This window comes from Mesoplodon bidens (genome assembly GCF_964165515.1).
Source record: "Mesoplodon bidens genome assembly, chromosome: 11".
Classification (NCBI taxonomy): Eukaryota; Metazoa; Chordata; class Mammalia; order Artiodactyla; family Ziphiidae; genus Mesoplodon; species Mesoplodon bidens.
Genome location: NC_138167.1, coordinates 24,850,642 through 24,876,550, shown reverse-complemented (window position 1 = coordinate 24,876,550; position 25,909 = coordinate 24,850,642). Strand labels below are relative to the sequence as shown.

Sequence of the window (25,909 nt, the reverse complement as noted above, 5' to 3'; positions counted from 1 at the left end):
CTCATACCCGATTTACAGATGAGGAAATGGAAGCCAGAATGGTTAGGTATATAATTCCGACACAACTTCAACATGTGTCTGATACCACCAAGCAATTCTCTGACAACAGCTGAATGTCCTATCAGATCCCACAGGTTAAGGGCTCAGTTCTACCATACCGCTCCCTCACCCATTTCAGATGCCAACTGCATCTGATGTCAGGTTGTTATCTGTGCTTCTGGCTTACTATAAATCGGAGGTTCCCACTACCCTCTCCTTGGGTTTTATTTATTTGCTAGGATGGCTCACAGAACTTGGGAAACATTTTATTTATGAGATTACCAGTTAATATAAAAGGGTATAACTTAGGAATAGCCAGATGGAAAGATGCCCAGTGCAGGGTATGGGGAAATGGTGTGGAGTTTCCATGCCTTCTGCAGTGGTGCATTCTCCCTGAATCTCCATGTGTTCACCAACCTGGAGGCTCTCTGAACCCCAACCTTTTTTTTTTTTTTTAGATTGAATATATTTTATTAAGACTAATTCTGAATGGGAAAACGTAGTTAAAATAGTGCCCTTGGTATCTCATCTCCCTCCATTTTATGTCAAGTTACAGAATTGGTTTCATGGTAATAAAATCAAAGTTGTAGGCCTCTGGCATGCCCTCATGGAGAGTTTTGTTGAAACGGCTCCAGTGAAAAACAGGGAGGCCACCTTGTACTGTGGGCCCACTAATGGCATAGGCTGTGTACTTGGATGCCAGGTAGATATCTGCCACCTTGGTGTCATAGCAACCTCCAGGACTTGGATTAAGTGAGTTCAGGTCCTCACGGCAGCAGATGGTATTGCAGGGATCACCGTTACTGTAAGTCTCATTCTTGTAATTGTTGTATCGCATGATATATTTCATGGATTCCATATCAGTCACTTTCCCTTGGTCACGCCGGAAGATTTTGGCTCGTGAAGCCAGATCATGAGAGTAGTCCAAACCCAGCTTCTTAACCAACATTGGATAGCCACTCCAGTTGTAGATTTTTTCATGGAAAGGAATGTTGTAGGAGGGCCAGTATCCTGTCCGCAGAATGTCGGTTTGTTCAGAACATTCTACATATGTAGGAATTTGCTCCACAATGTACAGAGTGCCTTTATCAAGGCTGTAGTTCAGATTTACCTTCTTCAGGTCCAGGACCATGTACTGATTGTTATATGTGCCAGAGTTGTATTTTGAAAAGACCTCTGCCCACTGCTTGCCTCCGTTTGCCATCATGTTGGCCACCCGGACTCTTTGCCAGGCCAGGAGAGACTGGGGTACCACGTGCTGCAGTAGGGTTTTATTATACACGCTGTTTGTGGTCTGCAGCAATACCAAACCACTGCTGAGAAGGTAAAAGTCGTCCAGAGACTCCAAAAACCCTGGGTAACTGCTGAAAGGGAGACGACTACTGCTGGTGTCTTTATCACTGATGTTGAAGTCCCAGTGTTTATATATCCTGAGCATGGCAGCATACGTGTACCAGCTTGAGTGAGCAAAAAAGATGTTCTCAAATCCAGGAAGAACCTTAATAAGAGCAGAGCAATGTCCCATGTCCCATCTCTTAAAAAACTCCAGGCCGAAGTTTTTTGTGGGAGAAAGTGAGGGAATCAGGTCCAGCAGATCTCCAACAGCATTCAGGAACTGAATCTGGAACAGGGTTATGGGCTTTGTTCCTTCTACTATAGCCCTCTTTGTTGCTCCTACATATAGCCCATCCATTTGTTCCATAACATAGCCTGTGTGTCTCCAAAATGGGTCATCCTTGTAATTTTTGATGTTATCCCGGGCCCACTGATCTTGCTTCGTTAAAAACTCCTGTACTTTATCCACCACGGAACGTTTATTAATCAGCTGTGGGTAGAGGTTTGTGAAGTGGTCATATATATGTCTCAGGCTGTGGCCCTGGTGGATCTGCCGCCGCTGCACACAGTGAGATAACCCTCGGGCATTGGTGATTGAACTAAATCTCTAGCTACTCTTCCTACCTGGGAAGTTGTGGGGAGTGGGTAGAAGTGAAAGTTGCAACTATTCTATCACGTGGTTTGTTCCCCTGGCAACCAGCCCCCATTCTTAGGTTACCTAGGGGCTTTTTGAAAGTCACCTCATTGACATAACAAAAGACAGCTTTATCCCTCTCAACACTTAGGAAATTTCAAGGGTTTTAGGAGCTTTGTGCCTGGACCAGGGATGAAGACCAAATATATATATTTCTTATCATAAATCACAATATAACAGGTAACTTGTGCAAAGTCACCTGCTTAGTAAATGGTAAATGCAGGAGAAGGACTGGAGAAGTGGTTTTATGCAGATCCTACATAAGCCAAAGCACTGTGCTGACTCAGAGCAGTGACTGTTAAACTCATCCAAACATTATTCAGCATCGACAAATTTATAAAGACATCTGGACTTGAGGAAATAAGTATAAACTTAAAGCCTTAGATTCTTAAATGTTATTTCAGTATAAGGAATAAAAAAAGATGATCTCATGGTTTCTAAACGTAGTGATAGTTTTTCTTGGCATAGAACAAAATTCTTTCAGATGCTCTCCCTTGGCCTCTCAGATTGCATAGTGTCTTTCATCACACAGATGTAATGGTTGTGTTTTAATAATTGAATCTTGACTTACTAGACACTCTCTCAGAAGAAGAGCATCTTTCTAGATGCAAGGTGAAGGAGCTTTCTTTGAATTACTGCCATCTGCTGTTGTTATTGAATCGAACTTGGGTCTGCTCACCCACCACAAAGCAAAGCCAACTTACTGACACTGGGTTGTGGTGAAGGAAAGAACATCATTTCTTGCAGGGCCCAGTAAGGAGTATGGGCAGCTCATGCTCAAAAGACTTGAACTCCTTGATGGTTTTCAGGGGAGCATTTTTAAAGGCAACATTTGGAGCGAGGGCTGCAGGATTCATGATTTTCTTCTGATTGGTTGGTGGTGAGGTAACAGGGTGGTGCTTTGGGAATCTCAATCATCAACTTTCTGGTTCCAACCAGTCTGTGGTCTATGTGTTTGTGGTCACCATGTAGTCACTATCCTCCACCTGAGGGGCAGGTGGCAGTGAGTGTCTTAGTTCCTGAAGAATAACTCAAAGATATCAGATTGTTATATATATCCATTGAGGAGGAACTAGGACTCTGTTTTATCACTGAACTTTTGTCATTACTTTTTTTGTTTAATTGTTTTTCCTTTGTTTCTGCATTCCCTCACTTCTCTAATTAGTAACTGCCTGTGCCTGATCTTTGGAACTCAGGGAAGGCCTAGGAGACTAAAGCCTTTTTATACAAACAAGAAACAAGGGACATGGAGGGGCTTTGGTACCTGAGAGTGTTAGGGGAAACACTGACTGAAACTGCTCACCATGGCCAGGCACCAAGGTAACCATTTGCATGAGTTATTTTGTGACAGGAGGTCCTGGTAAGGAACATGAAAAACAAGCCATCACCCACCAGAAGAATTCGGGAAAAGTCAAAAGGAGACGCCAGTCCATATGTCTTACCAACCTCCCAGAATCCTCCTCATTGGAATCCATCTTGGCTGAGTGATGTGTGTGCCACCAGGAAGGACCCTGAGTCAGAATGATTGTCCAGAGACAACCTGGAAACAAATCCCATCACTATAAAACCTGAGACTGTGAGCCATGTGGCAGAGCGGTCCTCCTGGGTTCCATTACCTTCCTGCTCTCCACCCGGGTGCCCCTTCCCAATAAAGTCTCTTGCTTTGTCAGCATGTGTGTCTCCTCAGACAATTCATTTCTGAGCGTTAGACAGGAGCCCACTTTTGGGACCTGGAAGGGGTCCCCTTTCCTGCAACAGGAGGGCCCCACAGGGTCCTGCTTGGTTTCAATCCCCCCTTTTCTTTCATACTCCTTAATCTTCAGGGGAACAGGTGTGGGACAAGAAAGGTAATAAAGTTTTGGATAGAGAGGTTAATCATACACTCAGCAGAGGAACTCAGTTTTAGGGGCACTTGGTTTCCATGTGAGGGTTTGAACCCCAGCTTGTTATCCTTGAAATAAACTGCTGTCTTTCCAAAGATCCACTATGAGGACACAGATGCTGTTCAGGCAAAGGCTTAATAAAGGGCAGAATCGAAGTTCTTTATAAAATTTCTGACAACTGAAATGTGAAAAGAATATTTTGAAGAAAAAAAAGACTTCAAAAAGGACATTACAATACTGGATGCTAAAGTCTGTTTTTACAGGAAGACTTGGCCCTGGGTGGTTAGGGAGAACAGGTCCAGCATGATCTGTGATAATGAAGGCAACCATGTCCTCCTTCCCTGAGTTCTGAAGGGCAGGTTCAAACAGTTGTTAATCAGGGAAGGGAGGGGATGGAGAGACAAGGGAGGAACAGTCAAGAAACAATAGTGCAGCCTTGGGGCAGGGTCCTGGTTCTGCCTCAAGGGATACACATAACAATATCTTTACACTCTTCTACAGAACTAAAACCCCCACCAAATGGAAGATGTTCCAGAGAGAAAGTCACAGTTCCATAACCTCAAGAACCACAGATCACAAGACCACCTGACTCCAGAAGATCTCTAGATTGAAGAAATACAGGCCCTGCATGCACACTAATCCTTATCAGCAACCATGCCCTTGACTATAAAACTCCTCAAAACTCCCCCCTGACTCCAGAAGATCTCTAGATTGAAGAAATACAGGCCCTGCATGCACACTAATCCTTATCAGCAACCAGGCCCTTGACTATAAAACTCCTCACAACTCCCCCCACCCCACCCAGGTTGGGACACACAGTTTTTGAGGGCACAAGCCCACTCTGTTCCCCTTTGCCTGGCAAAGCAATAAGGCAATTCTTTCCTACTTCACCCAAAACTCTGTCTCTGAGACTCGATTCAGCACCAGTGCACAGAGGCCGAGTTTCCAGCATCAGTCATGATGCTGAAGGCAGACTGGTGTGATGGAGATGGAATGAAACTCAAAAGCAAAGGTTGATTTCATTTCATATTTAAAATTTTCACATTTAAAAAATAGAAAGCATGCATGCAAAACTGAATTTTTATTTTCTATCAAAAAAGTAAAATGGCCATTTCAAAATCAGATGAATTTATTTAAAAATGCTTTATTAGAAGCAGAATATTTGTCACTTTTTGGGCATCCGAGTATCTGCCCTTAGCCACACCTGGATTTCCTACTGGAAAGTCCCTCTCTACCTACCATGTACAGTTTTGTTGAGATTCAAAGTTTTCTGCTCTCTGCATAAGGGGCTACAAAGCAGTCCTCTGATGACTTTGGACAAGCCAGTTATCTCACTAACCTAGGGGGGGATGAGGGTACATGACCTGAATCTAAACTCTGCTAATAGGATTCTCTCTACTGAGGACTTTGATGTTAAGTGAGACAAAGACAGTGGAAGTTTATCATTTATTCTAGTGACGATTCTCAGATCTTACTGTCAAAACCCCATATTAGTTTGCTCAGGCTGCTATAACAAAAATACCACAGACTAGGTGATTTACACAACAGAAATGTATTTTCTCACAGTTCTGGAAGCTAGAAGTCCACGATCAAGGTGTTGGCAGGTCTGGTTTTCTCTGAGGTCTCTCTCCCAGGCTTGCAGATAGCTGCCTTCTCCTTGGGTTATCATGTGCTCTTTCTTCTGTGAATGCACCCCTGGTGTCTCTGTGTCCTAATCTCTTCTTCTTATAAGGACACTGGTCATATTGGATTAGACAACCGCCCCCCCACCCCCCGCCAGCCAATGGCCTTATTTAACTTAATCATCTCTTTAAAGGCCCAAATACAGTCACATTCTGAGCTACTGGGGATTAGGGCTTCAACATTTGAATTTCAAATTCAGCCCATAACATCTCCCATTTCTTGTTTACTACAAGCCAGCTTCCTCCACATTCCCTTCAATTCTGTGAGCACCCCGTACCCTTAATGTATAGTCTTCTTATTTAAGTTGCCTAAAGTCACTTTTTGTTTTTTCGCTAATGCACTCCCAGTGTCGAGCAGACTGACAGACGTTCCCATGGGATTATGTAAACCCTGACATGGTGGAACAGTTTGACATAGAAAGGGTCATTCTTTAGGAACTTCTTTTTTGTTTTTTTTTGTCTAAAGTTTGTTGAATCTTGCAGTCAAAAGGTACAAACTTCGAGTTATAAGATAAATAAGCACTGGGGATGTAATGTACAACATTAACACTGCTGTATGTTACATGTGACAGTGTGAAGAGAGTAAGTCCTAAGAGTTCTCATCACAAGGAAAAAGGCTTTTTAAAAATATTTAATTTTTTTACTTACATGAGATGATGGATGTTCACTAAACATTGTGATAATCACTTTATATGTATGTAAGTCAAATCATTGTGCTTAATTATCATTAAACTTCTACTGTGCTGTATGTCAATTATTTCTCAGTAAAACTGGAAGAAAAAAAACTAACGTAAGTCACACACAGAAAGCTATTGAATCAAAATCTTCTCTCAGAGGCAGCTGGTGAGAGAGATGCTGATGAGGCTGGAATGATTAGGATGGGCTAATGAGATGCTGTGATGGGAATTACCGATAAAATTTTATTCTTCAGCATTTGCACTTATGAATTAATTTTGTCATTTATGTGTGTAAATGATAAAAGCTACCTTTTCAGAAACATCCACTGACATTTTACACCATTCATAATAGACACAACTCTTTCTCTGAGACAATAAGAAGGAGGAAGATGAAAAGAAAGTTTGTGAACTAGAGAGCGTCTGAGAGCAGTCACTCCACAGGACCCCATCCTCTCAGCAGAGCGAAGATGCACCTGTGAACTCTCCTCACAGACTTCAGACAGCTCACGTACTTTGATGTCACTTAAAGCTCACAACAAAACTGTGGGAGGAATGAAGGTCACCCACAGGTGCAGTGAAGGGAAATGAGGAACAACTTTGCAACAAGAGTTGGGAAATAAGGATATATCTGGAGCCATCAACTAGAGATGAGCAAATCTCCATTGCAGCACAGCTGAGGACAAAGAGAATACCTGTGGGGGAGCAGCCCATTTTAAAGACATTCACCAGCAAAACTTGTGGGTTTTTAACAGGAGAAGGAAGATAGATTAGAGGATTGTTTTTGGTAGGATGTCCCATTATTATGTTTTTCTCCTGATAGGACTCAAGTTAAGGGTTTTTGGGAGGAAGACCACAAAGGTAAAGTGTCGTAGAGAGTACACACTATCAGCAGATGGTTTATGAATACCGATGCTGACCTTGATCACCTGGCTGAGGTAGTCGTTGTCAGGTTTCTCCATTGCAAAGTTACTTTTTTTTTTCCCTTGCACAGTTCTCTTTAGAAGGATGTCACTAGGCACAGCGTGTACCTAAGGAAGGGGGAGAGGATTCTTTTCAAGGTGGAGGATTAGCAAATTAAGCACAAGGGAAATCAAGGGAGGGAGGTAAGGGGTAACAGATGGAATGATGGGTGCATGTCTAATAGGACAAACTGCTGGCTGCAGAAGGGGACCAAGAAGAAACAGGCTGACAGAATGGAGGACAGATAGCTAATTTAGCAGGAATAAATAACTGAAATAGAGTATAGACTGGCAGTCTGCTGGAGTTGGGGCATTTAAAAATGGTGTTGAGATATAAACAGAAGCCAGGTGAGGGTCCTTGTTGCTGGAACAGAAACCCCTGTTCACACAGCATGGTGAGCGATGGCCCCAAAGAGTGTTTATACTTTACTACAAGTATTGGGCTATGAATTGACACTGTTATATTCTACCACGTAAAAGCCTATCAGGACATGAAAGAGTTTTTCATTTCCTTATGAAACAATATGACTACAGATCACAATTTAATATTCTGGAATATTCTAAAATTGATTGACTGAACGATGACATTAGGCTTACTGGTTTTAATTTTGTTTACAGCTGATTTTACAGCCCAGCTCATCATTTATACAGTTTTCATCTGAATTCATAGACAAGAAACTTTCCTATGAGCCGTCTCTTCATAAATTCACTTTAGAACCAGCCCACGTTAGACGTCATATAATATCATTTGAAAAAAACTAAAGTAAGACATCAAATAGATTTATATCTCCCAGAGACCGTCAAGATGGCGGAAGAGTAAGACGTGGAGATCACCTTCCTCCCCACAAATACATCAGAAATACATCTACATGTGGAACAACTCCTACAGAACACCTACTGAACGCTGGCAGAAGACCTCAGACCTCCCAAAAGGCAAGAAACTCCCCACGTACCCGGGTAGCAAAAGAAAAAAGAATAAACAGAGACAAAAGGATAGGGACGGAACCTGCACCAGTGGGAGGGAGCTGTGAAGGAGGAAAGGTTTCCACACACTAGGAAGCCCCTTTGCGGGCAGAGACTGCGGGTGGCGGAGGGGGAGAGCTTCGGAGCCGCGGAGGAGAGCGCAGCCACAGGGGTACGGAGGGCAAAGTGGAGAGATTCCCGCACAGAGGATCGGTGCCGACCGGCACTCACCAGCCCGAGAGGCTTGTCTGCTCACCCGCTGGGGTGGGCGGGGCTGGGAGCTGAGGCTCGTGCTTCAGTCGGAGCGCAGGGAGAGGACTGGGGCTGGCGGCGGGAAGAGAGCCTGAAGGGTTTAGTGCACCACGGCTAGCCCGGAGGGAGTCCGGGAAAAGGTCTGGACCTGCCGAAGAGGCAAGAGACTTTTTCTTCCCTCTTTGTTTCCTGGGGTGTGAGGAGAGGGGATTAAGAGCGCTGCTTAAAGGAGCTCCAGAGATGGGCGCGAGCCGCGGCTATCAGCGCGGACCCCGGAGACGGGCGTGGGACGCTGGGGCTGCTGCCGCCGCCACCAAGAAACCTGTGTGCAAGCACAGGTCACTATCCACACCTCCCCTCCCGGGAGCCTGTGCAGCCCGCCGCTGCCAGGCTCCCGGGATCCAGGGACAACTTCCCTGGGAGAACGCACGGCGCGCCTCAGGCTGGTTCAATGTCATGTTGGCCTCTGCCGCCGCAGGCTCGCCCTTCATCATGCCCCTCCCTCCCCCTGGCCTGAGTGAGCCAGAGCCCCCGAATCAGCGGCTCCTTTAACCCCGTCCTGCCTGAGCGAAGAACAGAAGCCCTGAGGCGACATACACACAGAGGTGGGTCCAAATCCAAAGCTGAACCCCGGGAACTGTGAGAACAAAGAAGAGAAAGGGAAATCTCTCCCAGCAGCCTCAGGAGCAGCAGATTAAATCTCCACAGTGAACATGATGTACCCTGCATCTGTGGAATACCTGAATAGACAACGAATCATCCCAAATTGAGGCAGTGGACTTTGGGAGCAAGGATATATATATTTTTCCTTTTTCTCTTTTTGTGAGTGTGTATGTGTATGCTTCTGTGTGGGATTTTGTTTGTATAGCTTTGCTTTTACCATCTGTCCTAGGGTTCTGTCTTTTTTTTTTGTTTTTTTAGTATAGTTTTTAGCCCTTGTTATCCTTGGTCGATTTGTTTCTTGGTTTGGTTGCTCTCTTCTTTCTTTCTTTCTTTTTTTTATTACTTTTTAATTTTTTTAATGTTTTAAAATTTATTTTTATTTATTTAGTTTTTTTGCGGTACATGGACCTCTCACTGTTGTGGCCTCTCCCATTGTGGAGCACAGGCCCCGGACGCACAGGCTCAGCAGCCATGGCTCACGGGCCCAGCCGCTCTGTGGCATGTGGGACCTTCCCGGACCAGGGCACGAACCCGTGTCCCCTGCATCGGCAGGCAGACTCTCAACCACTGCGCCACCAGGGAAGACCAATTTTTAAAAATTTTTAATAATTAAAAAAAATTTTTATTTTAATAACTTTTCTCTTTCTTTCTTTCTTTCTTTCTTTCTTTCTTTCTTTCTTTCTTTCTTTCTTTCTCCTTTTTATTCTGAGCCATGTGGATGACAGGGTCTTGGTGCTCTGGCCAGCTGTCAGGCCTGTGCCTCTGAGGAGGGAGAGCCAAGTTCAGGACATTGGTCCACCAGAGACCTCCCAGCTCCACGTAATATCAAATGGTGAAAATCTCCAGTAGACCTCCATCTCAACGCCAAGACCCAGCTCCACTAAATGACCAGCAAGCTACCGTGGTGGACACCCTATGCCAAACAACTACCAAGACAGGATCACAACCCCACCCATTAGCAGAGAGGCTGCCTAAAATCATAATAAGGTCACAAACACCCAAAAACAAACCACTGGACATGGTCCGGCCCACAAGAAAGAAAAGATCCAGTCTCATCCATCAGAACACAGGCACTACTCCCCTCTACCAGGAAGGCTACACAACCCACTGGACCAACCATAGTCACTGGGAGCAGACACCAAAAACAATGGGAACCACGAAACTGCAGCCTGTGAAAAGGAGACCCCAAACACAGTAAGTTAAGCAAAATGAGAAGACAGAGAAACACACAGCAGATGAAGGAGGAAGGTAAAAAGCCACCAGACCAAACAAATGAAGAGGAAATAGGCAGTCTAAATGAAAAAGAATTCAGAATAATGATAGTAAAGATGATCCAAAATCTTGGAAATAGAATGGAGAAAATACAAGAAACATTTAACACGGATCTAGAAGAACTAAAGAGCAAACAAACAGAGATGACCAACACAATAAATGAAATAAAAAATTCTCTAGAAGGAATCAATAGCGGAATCACTGAGGCAGAAGAACGGATAAGTGACCTGGAAGATAAAATAGTGGAAATAACTATTGCAGAGAAGAATAAAGAAAAAAGAATGAAAAGAATTGAGGACAATCTCAGAGACCTCTGGGACAACACGAAATGCACCAAGATTCGAATTATAGGGGTCCTAGAAGAAGAAGAGAAAAAGAAAGGGACTGAGAAAATATTTGAAGAGATTATAGTTGAAAACTTCCCTAATATGGCAAAGGAAATAGTCAGTCAAGTCCAGGAAGCACAGAGAGTCCCATACAGGATAAATACAAGGATAAACATGCCAAGACACATATTAATCAAACTATCAAAAATTAAATACAAAGAAAAAATATTAAAAGCAGCAAGGGAAAAACAACAAATAACACACAAGGGAATCCCCATAAGGTTAACAGCTGATCTTTCAGCAGAAACTGCAAGCCAGAAGGGTGTGGCAGGACATATTTAAAGTGATGAAAGGGAAAAACCTACAACCACGATTACTCTACCCAGCAAGGACATCATTCAGATTCGACGGAGAAATTAAAACCTTTACAGACAAGCAAAAGCTAAGAGAATTCAGCACCACAAAACCAGTTTTACAACAAATGCTAAAGGAACTTCTCTAGGCAGGAAACACAAGAGAAGGAAAAGACCTACAATAAGAAACCCAAAACAATCAAGAAAATGGGAAAAGGAACATACATATCGCTAATTACCTGAAATGTAAATGGATTAAATGCTCCAACCAAAAGACACAGACAGGATGAATGGTTCCAAAAACAAGACTCGTATATATGCTTTCAACAAGAGACCCACTTCAGACCTAGGGACACATACAGACTGAAAGTGAGGGGATGGAAAAAGATATTCCATGCAAATGGAAACCAAAAGAAAGCTTTAGTAGCAATTCTCATGTCAGACAAAATAGGCTTTAAAGCAAAGACTATTACAAGAGACAAAGAAGGACACTACATAATGATCAAGGGATCAATCCAAGAAGAAGATATAACAATTGTAAATATTTATGCACCCAACATAGGAGCACCTCAACACATAAGGCAAATTCTAACAGCCATAAAAGGGGAAATCGACAGTAACACATTCATAGTAGGGGACTTTAACACCCCACTTCCACCAATGGACAGGTCGTCCAAAATGAAAATAAATAAGGAAACACAAGCTTTAAATGATACATTAAACAAGACAGACTTAATTGATATTTATAGGACATTCCATCCAAAAAGAACAGAATACATTTTCTTCTCAAATGCTCATGGAACATTCTCCAGGATAGATCATATCTTGGGTCACAAATCAAGCCTTGGTAAATTTAAGACAATTGAAATTGTATCCAGTATCTTTTACGACTACAGTGCTATGAGACTAGATATCAATTACAGGAAAAAAATCTGTAAAAAATACAAACACATGGCGGCTAAACAATACACTACTTAATAACAAGGAGATCACTGAAGAAATCAAAGAGGAAATGAAAAAATACCTAGAAACAAATGACAATGAAAACACGATGACCCAAAACCTATGGGATGCAGCAAAAGCAGTTCTAAGAGGGAAGTTCATAGCAATACAATCCTACCTCATGAAACAAGAAAAAACTCAAATAAACAAACTAAACTTACACCTAAAACAGTTAGAGAAAGACAAGCAAAAAGATCCCAAAGTTAGAAGAAGGAACGAATCATAAAGATCAGATCAGAAATAAATGAAGAAGAAATGAAGGAAACAATAGCAAAGATCAATAAAACTAAAAGCTGTTTCTTTGAGAAGGTGAACAAAATTGCTAAGATTTTTGTTCTAATTCTGTGAAGAATGCCATTGGTAGTTTGATAGGGATTACACTGAATCTGTAGATTGCTGTGGGCAGTTTAGTCATTTTCACAATATTGAGTCTTCCAATCCAAGAACATGGTACATTTCTTCATCTGTTATGCCATCTTGGATTTCTTTCATCAGTGTTTTATAATTTTCTAAGTACATGTCTTTCGCCTCCTTAGCAGGTTTATTCCTAGGTATTTTATTCTTTTTGTTGCAGTGGTAAATGGGAGTGTTTCCTTAATTTCTCCTTCTCATTTTTTGATGTTGGTGTATAGGAATGCCAGAGATTTCTGCGCATTACTTTTGTATCCTGCAACCTTACCAAATTCATTGATTAGTTCTCGTAGTTTTCTGGTGGCATCTTTAGGATTTTCTATATATAGTATCATGTCATCGTCAAACAGTGACAGTTTTACTTCTTCTTTTCCAATTTGTATTCCTTTTATTTCTTTTTCTTCTATGATTGCCATGGCTGGGCCTTCCAAACCTATGTTGAATAAGAGTGCAAGAGTGGACATCCTTGTTATGTTCCTGATCATAGTGGAAATGCTTTCAGTTTTTCACCATTTAGTATGATGCTTTCTGTGGGTTTTTATATACGGCCATTATTGTTGAGGTATGTTCCCTCTATGCCCATTTTCTGGAGAGTTTTTTTTTTTTTTTTTTGCGATAAGTGGGCCTCTCACTGTTGTGGCCTTTCCTGTTGCGGAGCACAGGCTCCAGAAGCGCAGGCTTAGCGGCCATGGCTCAAGGGCCCAGCCACTCCACGGCATGTGGGATCTTTCCAGACCGAGGCACGAACCCGTGTCCCCTGCATCGGCAGGCGGACTCTCAACCACTGCACCACCAGGGAAGCCCTTCTGGAGAGTTTTTATCATAAACTGGTGTTGAATTTTGTCAAAAGCTTTTTCTGCATATACTGAGATGATTATATGTTTTTTATTCCTTAATTTGTTAATGTGGTGTATCACATTGATTGTTTTGCATACATTGAAGAAGACTTGCATCCCTGGGATAAATCCCTTTTGATCAAGGTGTATGATCCTTTTAATGTGCTATTGAATTCTGTTTGCTAGTGTTTTGTTCAGCATTTTTACATCTATGTTCATCAGTGATATTGGTCTTTAATTTTCTTTGTTTGTGATATCTTTGTCTGGTTTTGGTATCAGGGTGATGGTGGCTTCATAGAATGAATTTTGGAGTGTTTCTCCCTCTGCAATTTTTTGGAAGACTTTGAGAAGGATCAGTGTTAGCTCTTCTCTAAATAATTGATAGAATTCACCTGTGAAGCCATGTGGTCCTGGACTTTTGTTTGTTTGAAGATTTTAAATTATGGTTTCAATTTCATTACTTGTGATAGGTCTATTTATATTTTCTAATTCCTCCTGGTTCAGTCTTGGAAAATTGTACCTTTCCAGAATTTGTGCATTTCTTCATGGTTGCCCATTTTATTGGCATATAGTTGTTGATAGTAGTCTTTTATAATCCTTTGTATTTCTGCAGTGTCAATTGTGATTTCTCCTTTTTCATTTCCAATTTTATTGATTTGCATCCTTTCCCTTTTTTTCTTGATGAGTCTGGCTAAGGGTTTATCCATTTTGTTTATCTTCTCAAAGAACCAGCTTTTAGTTTTATTGATCTTTGCTATTGTTTTCTTCATTTCTGTTTCATTTATTTCTGTTCTGATCTTTATGATTTGTTTCCTTCTACTGACTTTGGGTTTTCTTTGTTCTTCTTTCTCTAGCTGTTTTAAGTGTAGGGTTAGGTTGTTTATTTGATATTTTTCTTGTTTCTTGGGGTGAGATTGAATTGCTACAAACTTCCCTCTTTCAACCGTTTTTGCTGTGTCCCATAGATTTTGGTTTGTCATGTTTTCATTGTCATTTTTTTCTATATATTTTAAAATTTCTTCTTTGATTTCTTCAGTGATCTCTCGGTTATTTAGTAGCACAGTGTTTAGCTTCCATGTATTTGTGTTTTTTACAGTTTTTTCCTGTAATTGATTTCCAATCTCATAGTGTTGTGTCAGAAAAGATGCTTGATACAATTTCAATTTTCTTAAATTTACCAAGGCTTGATTTGTGACCCAGGATGTGATCTATCCTACAGAATGTTCCATGTGCATTTGAGAAGAAAGTGTATTCTGTCACTTTCTGGTGAAATGTTCTATACATATCAGTTAGATCTCTCTGGTCTATTGTGTCATATAAATCTTGTGTTTCCTTATTTCTTTTCTGTTTGGCTGATCTGTCCATTGGTGTAAGTGGAGTGTTAAAATCCCCTACTATTATTGTGTCACTGTCGATTTCTCCTTTCATGGTTGTTAGCATTTGCCTTATGTATTGAGGTGCTCCTATGTTGAGTGCATAGACATTTATAATTGTTATATCTTCTTCTTGGATTGATCGTTTGATCATTATGCAATGTCCCTCCTTATCTCTTGTAACAGTCTTTATTTTAAAGTCTATTTTATCTGATACAAGTATGGCAATTCCACCTTCATTTTTCCATCACTTCACTTTCAGTCTGTATGTGTCCCTAGGTCTGAAGTTGGTCTCTTGTAGACAGCATATATATAGGTCATGTTTTTGTATCCATTCAATCAGTCTGAGTCTTTTGGTTGGGGCATTTAATCCATTTACATTCAAGGTTATTATCGCTATATGTATTCCTATTATCATTTTCTTATATTGTTTTGGGTTTGTTTTTGTGGGTCTTTTTCTTCTCTTGTGTTTCCTGATTAGAGAAGTTTCTTTAGCCTTCTTTCATAAGGCTGGTTATGTGGTGCTGAGTTCTCTTAGATTTTGTTTGTCTGAAAACCTTTCGAGTTCTCCACCGAATCTGAATGAGTTCCTTGCTGGGTAGAGTAATCTTGGTTGTAGGTTTTTCTCCTTCATCACTTTAAGTATATCCTGCCACTCCCTTCTTGCCTGCAGAGCTTCCACTGAAAAATCAGCTGATAACGTCAATAGGGATTCCTTTGTATGTTATTTGTTGTTTTTCACTTGCTGCTTTTAATATATTTTTTGAATATAATTTTTGTTAGTTTCATTAATATGTGTCTTGGTGTGTTTTTCCTAAGGTGTATCCTGTATGGGACCTCAGTTCTTCCTGGAGTTGGGTGACTATTTCCTCTCCCATGTTAGGGAATTTTTTGGCTATAATCTCTTCAAATATTTTCTCAGTCCCTTTCTTTTTCTCTTCTTCTTCTGGGACACCTGTAATTCATAAGTTGCTGCATTTAGTGTTGTCCCAGAGGTCTCTGAGATTGTCTTCAATTCTTTTTATTCTTTTTTCTTTTTTCCACTCCTTGGCAGTTATTTCCACCATTTTGTCTTCCAGATCACTTATTCCTTCTTCTGCCTCAGTCATTCTGTTCTGATTCCTTCTAGTGTATTTTTCATTTTAGTTATTGTGTTATTCATCTCTGTTTGTTTGTTTAGTTCTTCTAGATCATTGTTAAACATTTCTTATATTTTCTCAATCTGTGCTTCCATTTTATATCTGATATTTTGGATCATCTTTACTATCATTAGTCTGAATTCTTTTTCAGGTTGATTGCCTATTTCCTCTTCATTGATTTGGTCTTGTAGGTTTTTATCTTGCTCCTTCATCTGTGACATATTATTTTGCCATCCCCCCCACCTCTTTCTTTTATGAGTGGGATTGTGTTCCTGTTTAACTGGTTGTTTGGTCTGAGGCTCCCAACGCTGGAGTTTGTATGCTATTGGGTAGATCTGGGTCTTGGTGCTGAGATGGGGAACTCTGTGAGACCTCACTCTGCTGAATATGCCCTGTGGTCTGAGGTTCTCTGTTTGTCCAGTTGTTCAGACTTGGAGCTTTCACTGCAGGAGCTTCTGCCCAACCCCAGGTTCGTGAATCAAGATCCCACAAGCCACGTGGGGCAGCAAAAAAAAAAAAAAAAAAAAAAAGAGAAAATAACAAATTAAAAAATAAAATTATACTAGGAAACTAACAGATATGTTGGAAAGAATGTAAAAATAAAAATATAGGTGAATCAACAACTGGAAGTACATCAGTACCATAGTATTAAAAAAGAGGACAAGAAAAAGAAAAAGAAAGGACAAGGGAAAAGCAAAAAAAATAAAAAAGGCATGGGGGAGTGTGAAAGGATTTGGATGTGGAGAGTGGGGCCTAAGTAAGGGGGAGGTTTGGGTGGTGGGCAGGGCCAATGCTCAGGACCCACAATGCTGGAAAAGGCCCTGGGGGCTGTGTGGTTGGGGCTTAGGCTCAAGGAACAGAAGAGACCCAGGCCTGCCCCCCACCCCTGGTCTCAGAGTGCAGGGGACCTCACCTGGGAGCCTAGCAGGCTTCCTGGGCTCAAGTGGGTGGGGTAAACTCCCTCTTCTCCTCCTGCTCCTCTGGTCTGTGGTCTGGGAGGGCCCCTCCTGCCTGCCTCTGCTGATCTCCCCAGCCTCAGGGGCGCCCAAATTGTCTGGCCTCCACTTCTCCTCCCTCCTTGGTCCCCCTGGGTCCTACTAGTTTACTCTGGGGTTCCTCCCATCTCCTTGGGGGTCAAAGTCCCCCACCAGCGGTCAGCAGGTGCCCTAGTTGTGGGGAGATGTTAACTCTGTGTCTTCCCACACTGGCATCTTGACTCCTCCCCTTGATAATTTGTTTTTAATTACCATTTCTCTGATAACTAATAGAGAACTTTTTATTTACTAAGGGCATTCATATAACTTCTGATGGGACTTGTTCATTTAAATCATTTGCTAGTTTATTAAATTGTTCATTTTTTGTTGTTGATTCATAGTTTATTATACCTAGTGGGTATAATCCTTTGTTAGATGTACACGATGACTATGTTTTTGTGTACATGATGTACTACGTACACAATGACTATGTTTTCCAACCTATGGCTCACTTATTTTCTTCATGGTGTTTTTTGATGAGAAAAATTTAATTTTGTTGAGATCCAATTTAAAATTTTTTCTTTATATTTAGCACTTTTGTGTCTTGTTTAAGAAACATTATGATGGAGAAGATATGTCATGATGTTTTCTTCTAAGAGCTTTATGGTTTTGTGTTTTACATTTATTTCTATGATATATCATGAATTAATTTTTGTGGAAGGAGTGAGATAAGGGTCAAAATTCATTTTGTTCTGTAGGGATATCTAGCATCATTTATGGTTCACTGAACTTCTTCAATATTTGGGATAATGTCTTTAATACATTTTGAAAAATTCTCAGCCACTATCTTTACAAATATTTCTCCTATCCCTTTCTCACTCTCCTGTCCTTCTGGAACTCCAATTACACATATGCTAGATTGTTTGTTATTGTCTCAAATATCTCAGGTGCCCTGCTTCTTTTCCTCCTTTTGTGTTTCAGTTTAGAAACTTTCTACTGACCTGTCTTAATGTTTGTTCATTCTTTCCTCTACTGTGTCCATGCTATTAAGCATATGTAGTAAATTCTTCTAATATTGTATTTCTTATTTCTAACATTTAAATTTCTTTTTTATAGTTTCCATGTTTGCTGAAATTATTCATCTCTTCACATTCACTTTACTCTCTTTCCCCTAGAGCCTTTGGTATTTTTTTTTTACAGTCTTTTAAAAATCCTGGTCTGGCGATACTATAGCCTCCTTTTTTGCTTCTATTGACTGTTTCCTCTTTTAATCACAGGCCACATTTCTTGCTTCTTTTTGTGTCCCATAATTTTAAATTTTATGTCAGACAGTTTGTGTAATAGAATAGTGGAGGCTGAGGTAAATAATATTTACCTCCATAGAAATCATGGTCCTTCTTGTATCATACTGCTAATTGAAGAACTGAGTCAATATGATCTGTGGTTAATCTGAGTCTAGGTTTTCTTGAAACTTTAGTTTAATTCAGTTTATCACTAGTTTCACATGTTTTGAGAATAGGATCAGGACTTTTCTCTTGCAGACTTTGGATGTAAGCTCTCATGAAATTCCAGTATTATCCTTGTGCTTTACATCCAAACAGCCAGCTTTCCAAACTGTAGGAAATGCCTCCCCGCTTTAGAGCCTGGGTGTCAACTCTCTATATTCCTGGGGAGTTTGTTTTGATCTTCAGGCCTGCCCTAGGTTTTCTGTGCCCAGGGAGATCTCATTCTTCTGGAAATGCTTGTGAGGTGTTGTACTTGGCTGTCCTGCCTGACTTTCAGTCCCTGCCATTTGAAAGTCTGGAGTGCCTGGAGGAGGGAAGGAGTTTCTGCCAGCTCTCCTACTCCACATGGAATATCTTCAATTGATGTTTCTCAGCTGTCTCTTCTTTCCCAACAACCAGGCAAAGAACTGGGGAGTATATATAGATGCTAAATGTTCATTAAAATATTAACTGATTTCTCCTGTTCTCATGGACTGCAGACTGTCATGGTAAGCTGCCTGTTCCATCACCTCTTAACGAGGAGGGTCTTGTCACCTTCCCTGTGACCAGGGCCCCATTTCCTCCAGACCCACAGGAATGTTGTTGTTTGCCCATGTGAACTCCTAAGCTTCTCCTGTTCCTGTTGCTTATGAGGACACCTCCATACCTCACAGAGGAGGTCACATACCCATGCCTACTGACCACTTTCTGTCACCCTCATGAGAGAGCTTGCCCTCATGGCAGATGCACTGCCTCCCTTCCCAGCCCCACCCACCCAACTCCTGGGATGCATCTGCTTTTCCTTACTGGGCCCATCCTGCTGACTGAGCAGACCTAGGCAGTCATGCTCCAAAAACATGAAAACTTTTGCATAAATACTTTTTGGGAACCTTGCACATATTTTCTATGACATTAGTTTGACTCACAAAACAATGGAAATTTAGAGGTAGTTGAAATCTTAGAAATCACGTAACCTGATGTTTTAAATGCTGAGCCAAAGTCTTTTAAATTAAATGCAAAAAACAGTTGTATCATATAGTTGGGCAGCCTATTAATATTGTCAGGAATAAAAAAAACAGGTCAATACTCAGCATCTGTCATGAAAAAAATTAATTGAAAAACAAGCAGAATTTAAATTTTGAAGTAACCAAAATAATGGAAAGTATCTGTTTCATGGTATATATATTATGAATAAAGTCACACTTTCTTGACATTTCTCAAAATGTCCTTTCCTTTCTGATGGATCTTCATATTAGATTACTAAATTATTCTTATGTATATTTTAGTTAACTGAATTAAAACTCTCATTTAAAGATCCATTAAAATTTTTCAAATGTAGATTAAAAAAAAAGGCAGCACTGCCTATTTAGTGGCACCAGAATTTTAGGTTTTTTTTTTTTTTTATGGAGATTTTTTCTTTATTGAGAAACTTAAGACTTGGGTACATCAAATAAAACCAGTTTCTGGGGGGGAAAAATCAAAACTCACAATAGAAAAAAAAAAAGTTAACACTGTTTGGGCCATATCAGAACCCAGAGAATATATTCTTTTAATTGAAAAATTCTAGGTGCTTCATAATTGACCTTTTGATACAAAATGACCTATTAAATTTGCAATTTGTGGTTCTTGGTGTTGAGGTCCATAGGACAAGCTAGGACGTCTTCAAACCTTGAGCTGAATTCCATGAGGGTTTATTTGGCTTTTGAATCGGTTTGTCCTTGTCTAAGAGGTAGCAGCAGCAACAGCGCCCACCTTCTGGGCAGCTTCTTTCTTGTCATGATGAGCCTGCAGGACTGCCACAGCTTCATCCACCTTGGAGCGGAGAGACTCGGGGGACTCCAGCATGTGCAGCAGCTCCGAGTTGTCAATCTCCAGCAGCATCCCCGTAATCTTCCCAGCCAGGTTTGAGTGCATTGTCTGGATGAGCGGGAACGAATGTTCACCCAGCATCTGTTTCTGTTCCTGCGGGGGTGCTGCAGCCAGCATGGAGGTGGTCAGCGGCTCCTGCCCCTGCACGTGGACCGCAGGCTGGGGTGCCTGCAGGGGCTGGGTGGCGGGGTGAGGGCTGCGGACACTGGAGGCGTACTTGTAAGGTGCAACAGCCCGAGGAGCAGCGGCAGCAACAGCGGCACGAGGCGCTAGGCTCTGCGCAGCTGTGGGAACACCGACTCTCTGAGCGGTAGTAGGGAGGCCACGAGAGGCCGGAGCATTACCAGTTGGAGCCAGATGGCGAAGAGCTGGACGAGGCCCAGACTGGCGTATAGCACTTGGCATTCCTTGGAAGCCTTGAGGTCTCCCACCTTGCTGCCAGCGTGGATTAGGCCTCATCTGTGCTAACTGGTTAGGTGTGTAATGTGGAGGTCTTCCCTGAGCCGGTGGAACTGCTGGCACAAAGTAGCCCCCAGCTGCAGGCTGGAACTGATTTAAGATGGCATTGGCGGGGAGCGCTCTCATCCCGGCCACCCGCTGCATATACTGGTTGGTCAGGTGAGCCTTTCTCTCTTCTTTTCTCTGGGCCAGGGCGACATACAGTGGCTTGGAGCCCACGATGCGTCCGTTCATCTCCGTGACTGCTTTGGTTGCCTCTTCAGGGGATGAGAAGCAGACAAAGCCAAACCCTTTGCTTCTCCCATCCTCCAGCATCACCTTAGCACTGGTGATTGATCCAAAGGGAGAAAACTCTTTCCTTAACTTCTCATCATTAATGGTGTCATCCAAGTTCTTAATGTAGAGGTTCACCCCCTGATACCGACTAATTCTCTCCTGTTTCAGCTGTTCAAATTTTCGCTTTAACTCGGCCTGCCTTTCCACTTTCTTCTGTGCACGGCCGACAAAAATGACTTTCCCACTGATTTCTTTTCCATTCATCTCCTCCACGGCCTTATTGGCATCCTCGTGTTTTTCGTAACTCACAAAGCCAAAGCCTTTGGATTTCCCACTGGGATCTCTCATCACCTTGACACTTAGAGTCTTACCAAACTGGCTGAATAGCTCTTTCAGACTCTCATCATCCACCTCTTCCCCGAAGTTTTTGATATAAACATTGGTAAATTCCTTAGCTTTGGCTCCAAGCTCAGCTTCCCGCTCTTTTCGAGACTTGAATCTGCCCACAAACACTTTGCGGTCATTGAGGAGCATGCCATTCATCTTCTCGATGGCCTTGTCGGCAGCCTCCTGGGTCTCGAAGTGGACAAAGGCATAACCCTTAGAGCCGTTCTCATCACACACCACCTTGCAGGACAGAATGTTTCCAAAAGCAGAAAAAGTATCATAAAGTGCCTTGTTATCTATAGATTTGTCCAGGTTCTTGATGACGACATTTCCCACGCCAGATTTTCTCAAAGAGGGATCCCTCTGAGACCACATGATTCGGATTGGCTTTCCCTTAATCACATCAAAGTTCATGGTATCCAAGGCCCCCTCAGCGTCAGCCGGCTGCTGGAAGTTGATGTAGGCATAACCCAGGGAGCGGCTGGTGATCATGTTGCGGCAGACCCGGATGGACAGCACAGGCCCCGCAGGACTGAACTTTTCGTACAGCATGGCCTCGGTGACGTCCGAGTGCAGGTCACCCACGTACAGGGAGGCCATGGGGTAGCTGCTGGCCGCAGCGTTCATCTCCCCAGCCCCCAGTACCCCGAGCCCTGCCAGGAGGACTTCTTAGGGGGGGCCACACAGGACAAAAGGGGCTCCGCTCTGAGCCACGGCCCACAGGTGGCAGTGAAGCTCAGAGAAGCTGGAGTCGGCTCCGAGGGCCGGAGAGGAGTGCGGGGACGGCTCGGACGAGACTGCCCAACCACAGACAAAAGGCTCTCAAAAACAATATGGCCCTCCCTGGGAGTTTGTTAATTTTCAGCTGTCCTGGTCTGGAAGCTCCCAATTTCAAAAAATGAAAACAATGAAAACAGGGACTGTCCTCCAAATTACAAAAATTCTTCCCGAGGCAACCCAGTGGTGCCCACAGCGGCCTCCGGAACGTGCGTTTCTCCATAAATATAGGCCTCGGGCTCCCGGCGGTTTAAGATTACAGCAACCCGGGGAAGAGGGAAACCAAATATTTGTCGGTGCCGACGCGGCAAGCCCCGCGCGGCCGGAGCGCGCAACCGCCTCCCACGCCGGGCCGGCGAAGGGCAGCGCGGACACGTGGAGGGCGGAGGCCGGCGCGCGGGGGGCGAGGGCGGCGGGCGCGGGGCTGCCACGCGGCGCGGCCGAGCGGCGGGCTGAGGCGCGTGGACGCGGGCGCGCGAGCGGCTCACCACCGGACCGACGGACGGGGACCGACGAACGCCCAGGTGCGGCGGCGGCGGCGACGGCGGCATCGGGCAGGCCAGAAGCGTGCGAAAGTGACTTCCCCGCGGGTTCTCTGAGGAGGATTCGCTCTTTTTCTTTCTTTCTTTCTTTCTTTTTTTAAGATTTTAAAGAGTTTTCGGGTTTTTTTTTTTTTTTTAATCTTTTTCTTTTTTTTTTTCCCTTCAGGCTGCTAGCCCCGAAAGCGGCGGAGGCTGCGGCAACCCGGGGCGGAGAGAGCAGAATTTTAGGTTTTTAAGAAACACTGTGGGGGAATGTCAGGGGGTTGTCTAGTAAGGTTATTAATAATTAATAATTATTAAGAACCTTTAATTTTTAAATAAAATTACCATCTGACTTTATTATCATTTCATAAAAGAAAGGACATCCTAACAGCAACAAAATAGAACCTACATAATTTAAAACTACTTAGCTTTAGTTTTATGAAAAACATTATACTGTCTTCCTTTATTTTCCATGTGGCCATAGGTCAGTAAAAACTGTCATGGACCAGCAGCAGTCCACAATGTTCCTCCAACTTTATTTGGAAGTCATTGAGGGAAGCCAACCCTCTCATTTCTTTTTACTACTTTGCTAGATTAGGTTTCTGATAACATAAATGCCTTCCCTGTCAATGGTAACATCGGCAACTATTAGATTCAGGCTCAGTTAGCCATCTCTCTTCCCCAGTGACTCTGAAGCACGAGAGATTCACACTCACAGAAAATACATCAGAATGGATCCCACATATTGTTTGTAACATTCCTCAAGAAATAAATATAGAACTTCATTTTTATTGAGATTCTTATTTGATTAAAATTTTAATTTCATATTAATAGATAGGATTTAAATTTTTTACTCATAATAGAAACTAACAGAAGGTCCCTCTTTAAATTCCTCATATCTCAAGCATCTATAAGTTTATAGAGAGCATCTCTTTTTATCTTTTTAAGTTTACAGTCACTTTAAGTTTTTCCTTTCTTTCTTTGACTATCCAATTCTCTGTATTCTCAGTTATTCTAATAATTTCTATCCCACATATTATTTCTACCATTGCTAATTCTGTCTACTTTTCCCCCATTCCAATCCATTCATGTTTTCTATTAGTTTGGGATTTGCTCTTTAGTACTAAAGTGAATAAATTATCTTTTTCTGGCATGTGAATGATCAGAATGTATTACTTATTTTTATATCTCTCATCAACTAGTCCAACTTCTTCAATTGTAAGAAATTCTAGTCATTTGAAATTTGACTGGAACATGGAAAAAGGAGTCATGAAATTATATGTATCATTCTAGATAAAAATAAGAGGACAAAAAATTGTAATAGATCAATTTAAGCCATAAATATGTTTGCCCAGTCAGAAAGGACACTCATAAAACTGGCATTTGTCATCAAAATAAAAGATTATTCCCATATATTTTAATGATGAAATTCTGACCCTAAAACGATACAGTGCTAAGTAGGTGGTCAATGACAAGTAACCATTCTTATTCTCTTTATCCAGATTTCAGAGTGCAACAGAGAGGAGGGTAGTATTGGGGCACCTTTGAGTTAAGGGTGGAAGGAAAACAGAGGGCACATATAGAATATCTAGAATTATTGACTAATTTTTATTTCTATAAAATAAAGAATACTATCAAATAGTTTTTACTGAGCAATAATGAACTGTTTCTCAAATTGTGCTGGAGCCTTATAAAGCAAATAATGGGCTCGACTGCTCCTTTAGTCAACTGAAAACAATATTTTGAGACATCTCAAGAAAGCTACCAAGTACTTGGTTCTTAATGGCTTGACAATTTTGAAATCCATTTCTAATTAAAATGTATGATTTTGATCAGTTTTATTGCTAGCTCAAAATCATAAAAAATAATGATTTCTTGATATTTTGGTTACTGATATATGACTTTCAGAAAATGATTATTCTTATATATCATTTCTAAAATGGCATAATTTCAGAGACTTTAATCAAATCCAGGGATCATTTAGTCAAATGAGAAAAACCTGGCCCAAAGGAGCTTTGTGTCTTTCTCCAGGACACGTGACTGAAAATAGGTGGAACAAATACTCTATTCCTTGATTCAGGGTCATTTTCAGGTGTCCAAAGGGAAATGTGGCCTTGGAATGCTGACATTTAAGACAAGAGATGAGACAGGTTCTAGTACAGTTTAAATATTCAGAGCCAATTGGCATTATGTAATCTCACATGTTTGAATGCCTTTATGTTTTTTAAACCAATTTTTTTCAAGAACAGATTTCTTGAGACTGTTCCCATTGTAATTTTATTTTAATTAATAAAATTTTTCATATATATATATATATATATATATATATATATATATTTTTTTTTTGTGGTATGTGGGCCTCTCACTGCTGTGGCCTCTCCCGTTGTGGAGCACAGGCCCCGGATGCACAGTCTCAGTGGCCGTGGCTCACGGGCCCAGCCGCTCCGCGGCATATGGGATCCTCCCGGACTAGGGCACGAACCCATGTCCGTTGCATCGGCAGGTGGACTCTCAACCACTGCGCCACCAGGGAAGCCCCTATTTATATATTTTAAAATAAAAATTGTGTAATTCAAGGTGTACAACATGATGCTTCAATACACATATGCATAGTGAAATGGATTTTATAGTCAAGCCAATTAACATATCCCCTTACATAGTTATCATTTTTTTTTTTTTTTTTGCTGTACGCGGGCCTCTCACTGCTGTGGCCTCTCCCGCTGCGGAGCACAGGCTCCGGACACACAGGCTCCGCGGCCATGGCTCGCGGGCCCAGCCGCTGCGCGGCATGTGGGATCTTCCGGGATAGGGGCACGAACCCGTGTCCCCTGCATCGGCAGGCGGACTCTCAACCACTGCGCCACCAGGGAAGCCCCATAGTTATCATTTTTGTGTTTGATGAGTACCCATGAAATTTACTCTCAGTATATTTCCCATTTTTAAATTAAATAGAAAAGAAAGAGGGAAAGAAAGAAGGAAGAAGATAGGAAGAAGTTAATTACAATCATTCTACGTAACATAGTTAATAATTTTATGCAAATCAACAAATATTCCTAGAAAGTTACTATAATTATGTTTAATAAACACAGACATTGGACAAGGAAGTCATGGTAAATGATTGCTGTGAAATCCTGAATATATTCCACTCAATATTTCACATGGAGCTATCGAGCTTTCACCTGGAAGTAAACGCTGTAAACTGGAGTGAATGTGTGTAAACTTGATCTCATCCAACCTCCTCTGCAGCTGTTTTTAAAGTTAGGGTAATAAACGCCTTAGTTTCATAAGGATCTGTCATAT

At 41.9% G+C, this 25,909-nt stretch overlaps 2 protein-coding genes across 2 annotated transcripts; both read right to left on the bottom strand.

Moving 5' to 3' along the window:
- Positions 1-403: 403 nt before the first annotated feature.
- Positions 404-4,281, bottom strand: LOC308625710 (phospholipase B-like 1; the record flags this gene model as incomplete). Its single annotated transcript, XM_081250212.1, has 2 exons — positions 404-1,933; positions 4,213-4,281. The coding sequence occupies 2 exons, from the start codon at positions 4,279-4,281 to the stop codon at positions 590-592; spliced, it is 1,413 nt and encodes a 470-aa protein (XP_081106338.1). The 3' UTR covers positions 404-589.
- A 15,430-nt stretch (positions 4,282-19,711) lies between these two features.
- LOC308625784 (polyadenylate-binding protein 4-like) lies at positions 19,712-21,955 on the bottom strand. Its single transcript, XM_081250277.1, has one exon. It carries the CDS (start codon positions 21,933-21,935, stop codon positions 20,040-20,042), a length of 1,896 nt encoding a protein of 631 aa, XP_081106403.1. The 5' UTR covers positions 21,936-21,955; the 3' UTR covers positions 19,712-20,039.
- Positions 21,956-25,909: the final 3,954 nt, after the last annotated feature.

What these genes read in the sequence shown, in the direction of transcription:
- LOC308625784 (XM_081250277.1), bottom strand. Translation starts at nt 21,935, where the DNA reads ATGAACGCTGCGGCCAGCAGCTACCCCATGGCCTCCCTGTACGTGGGT.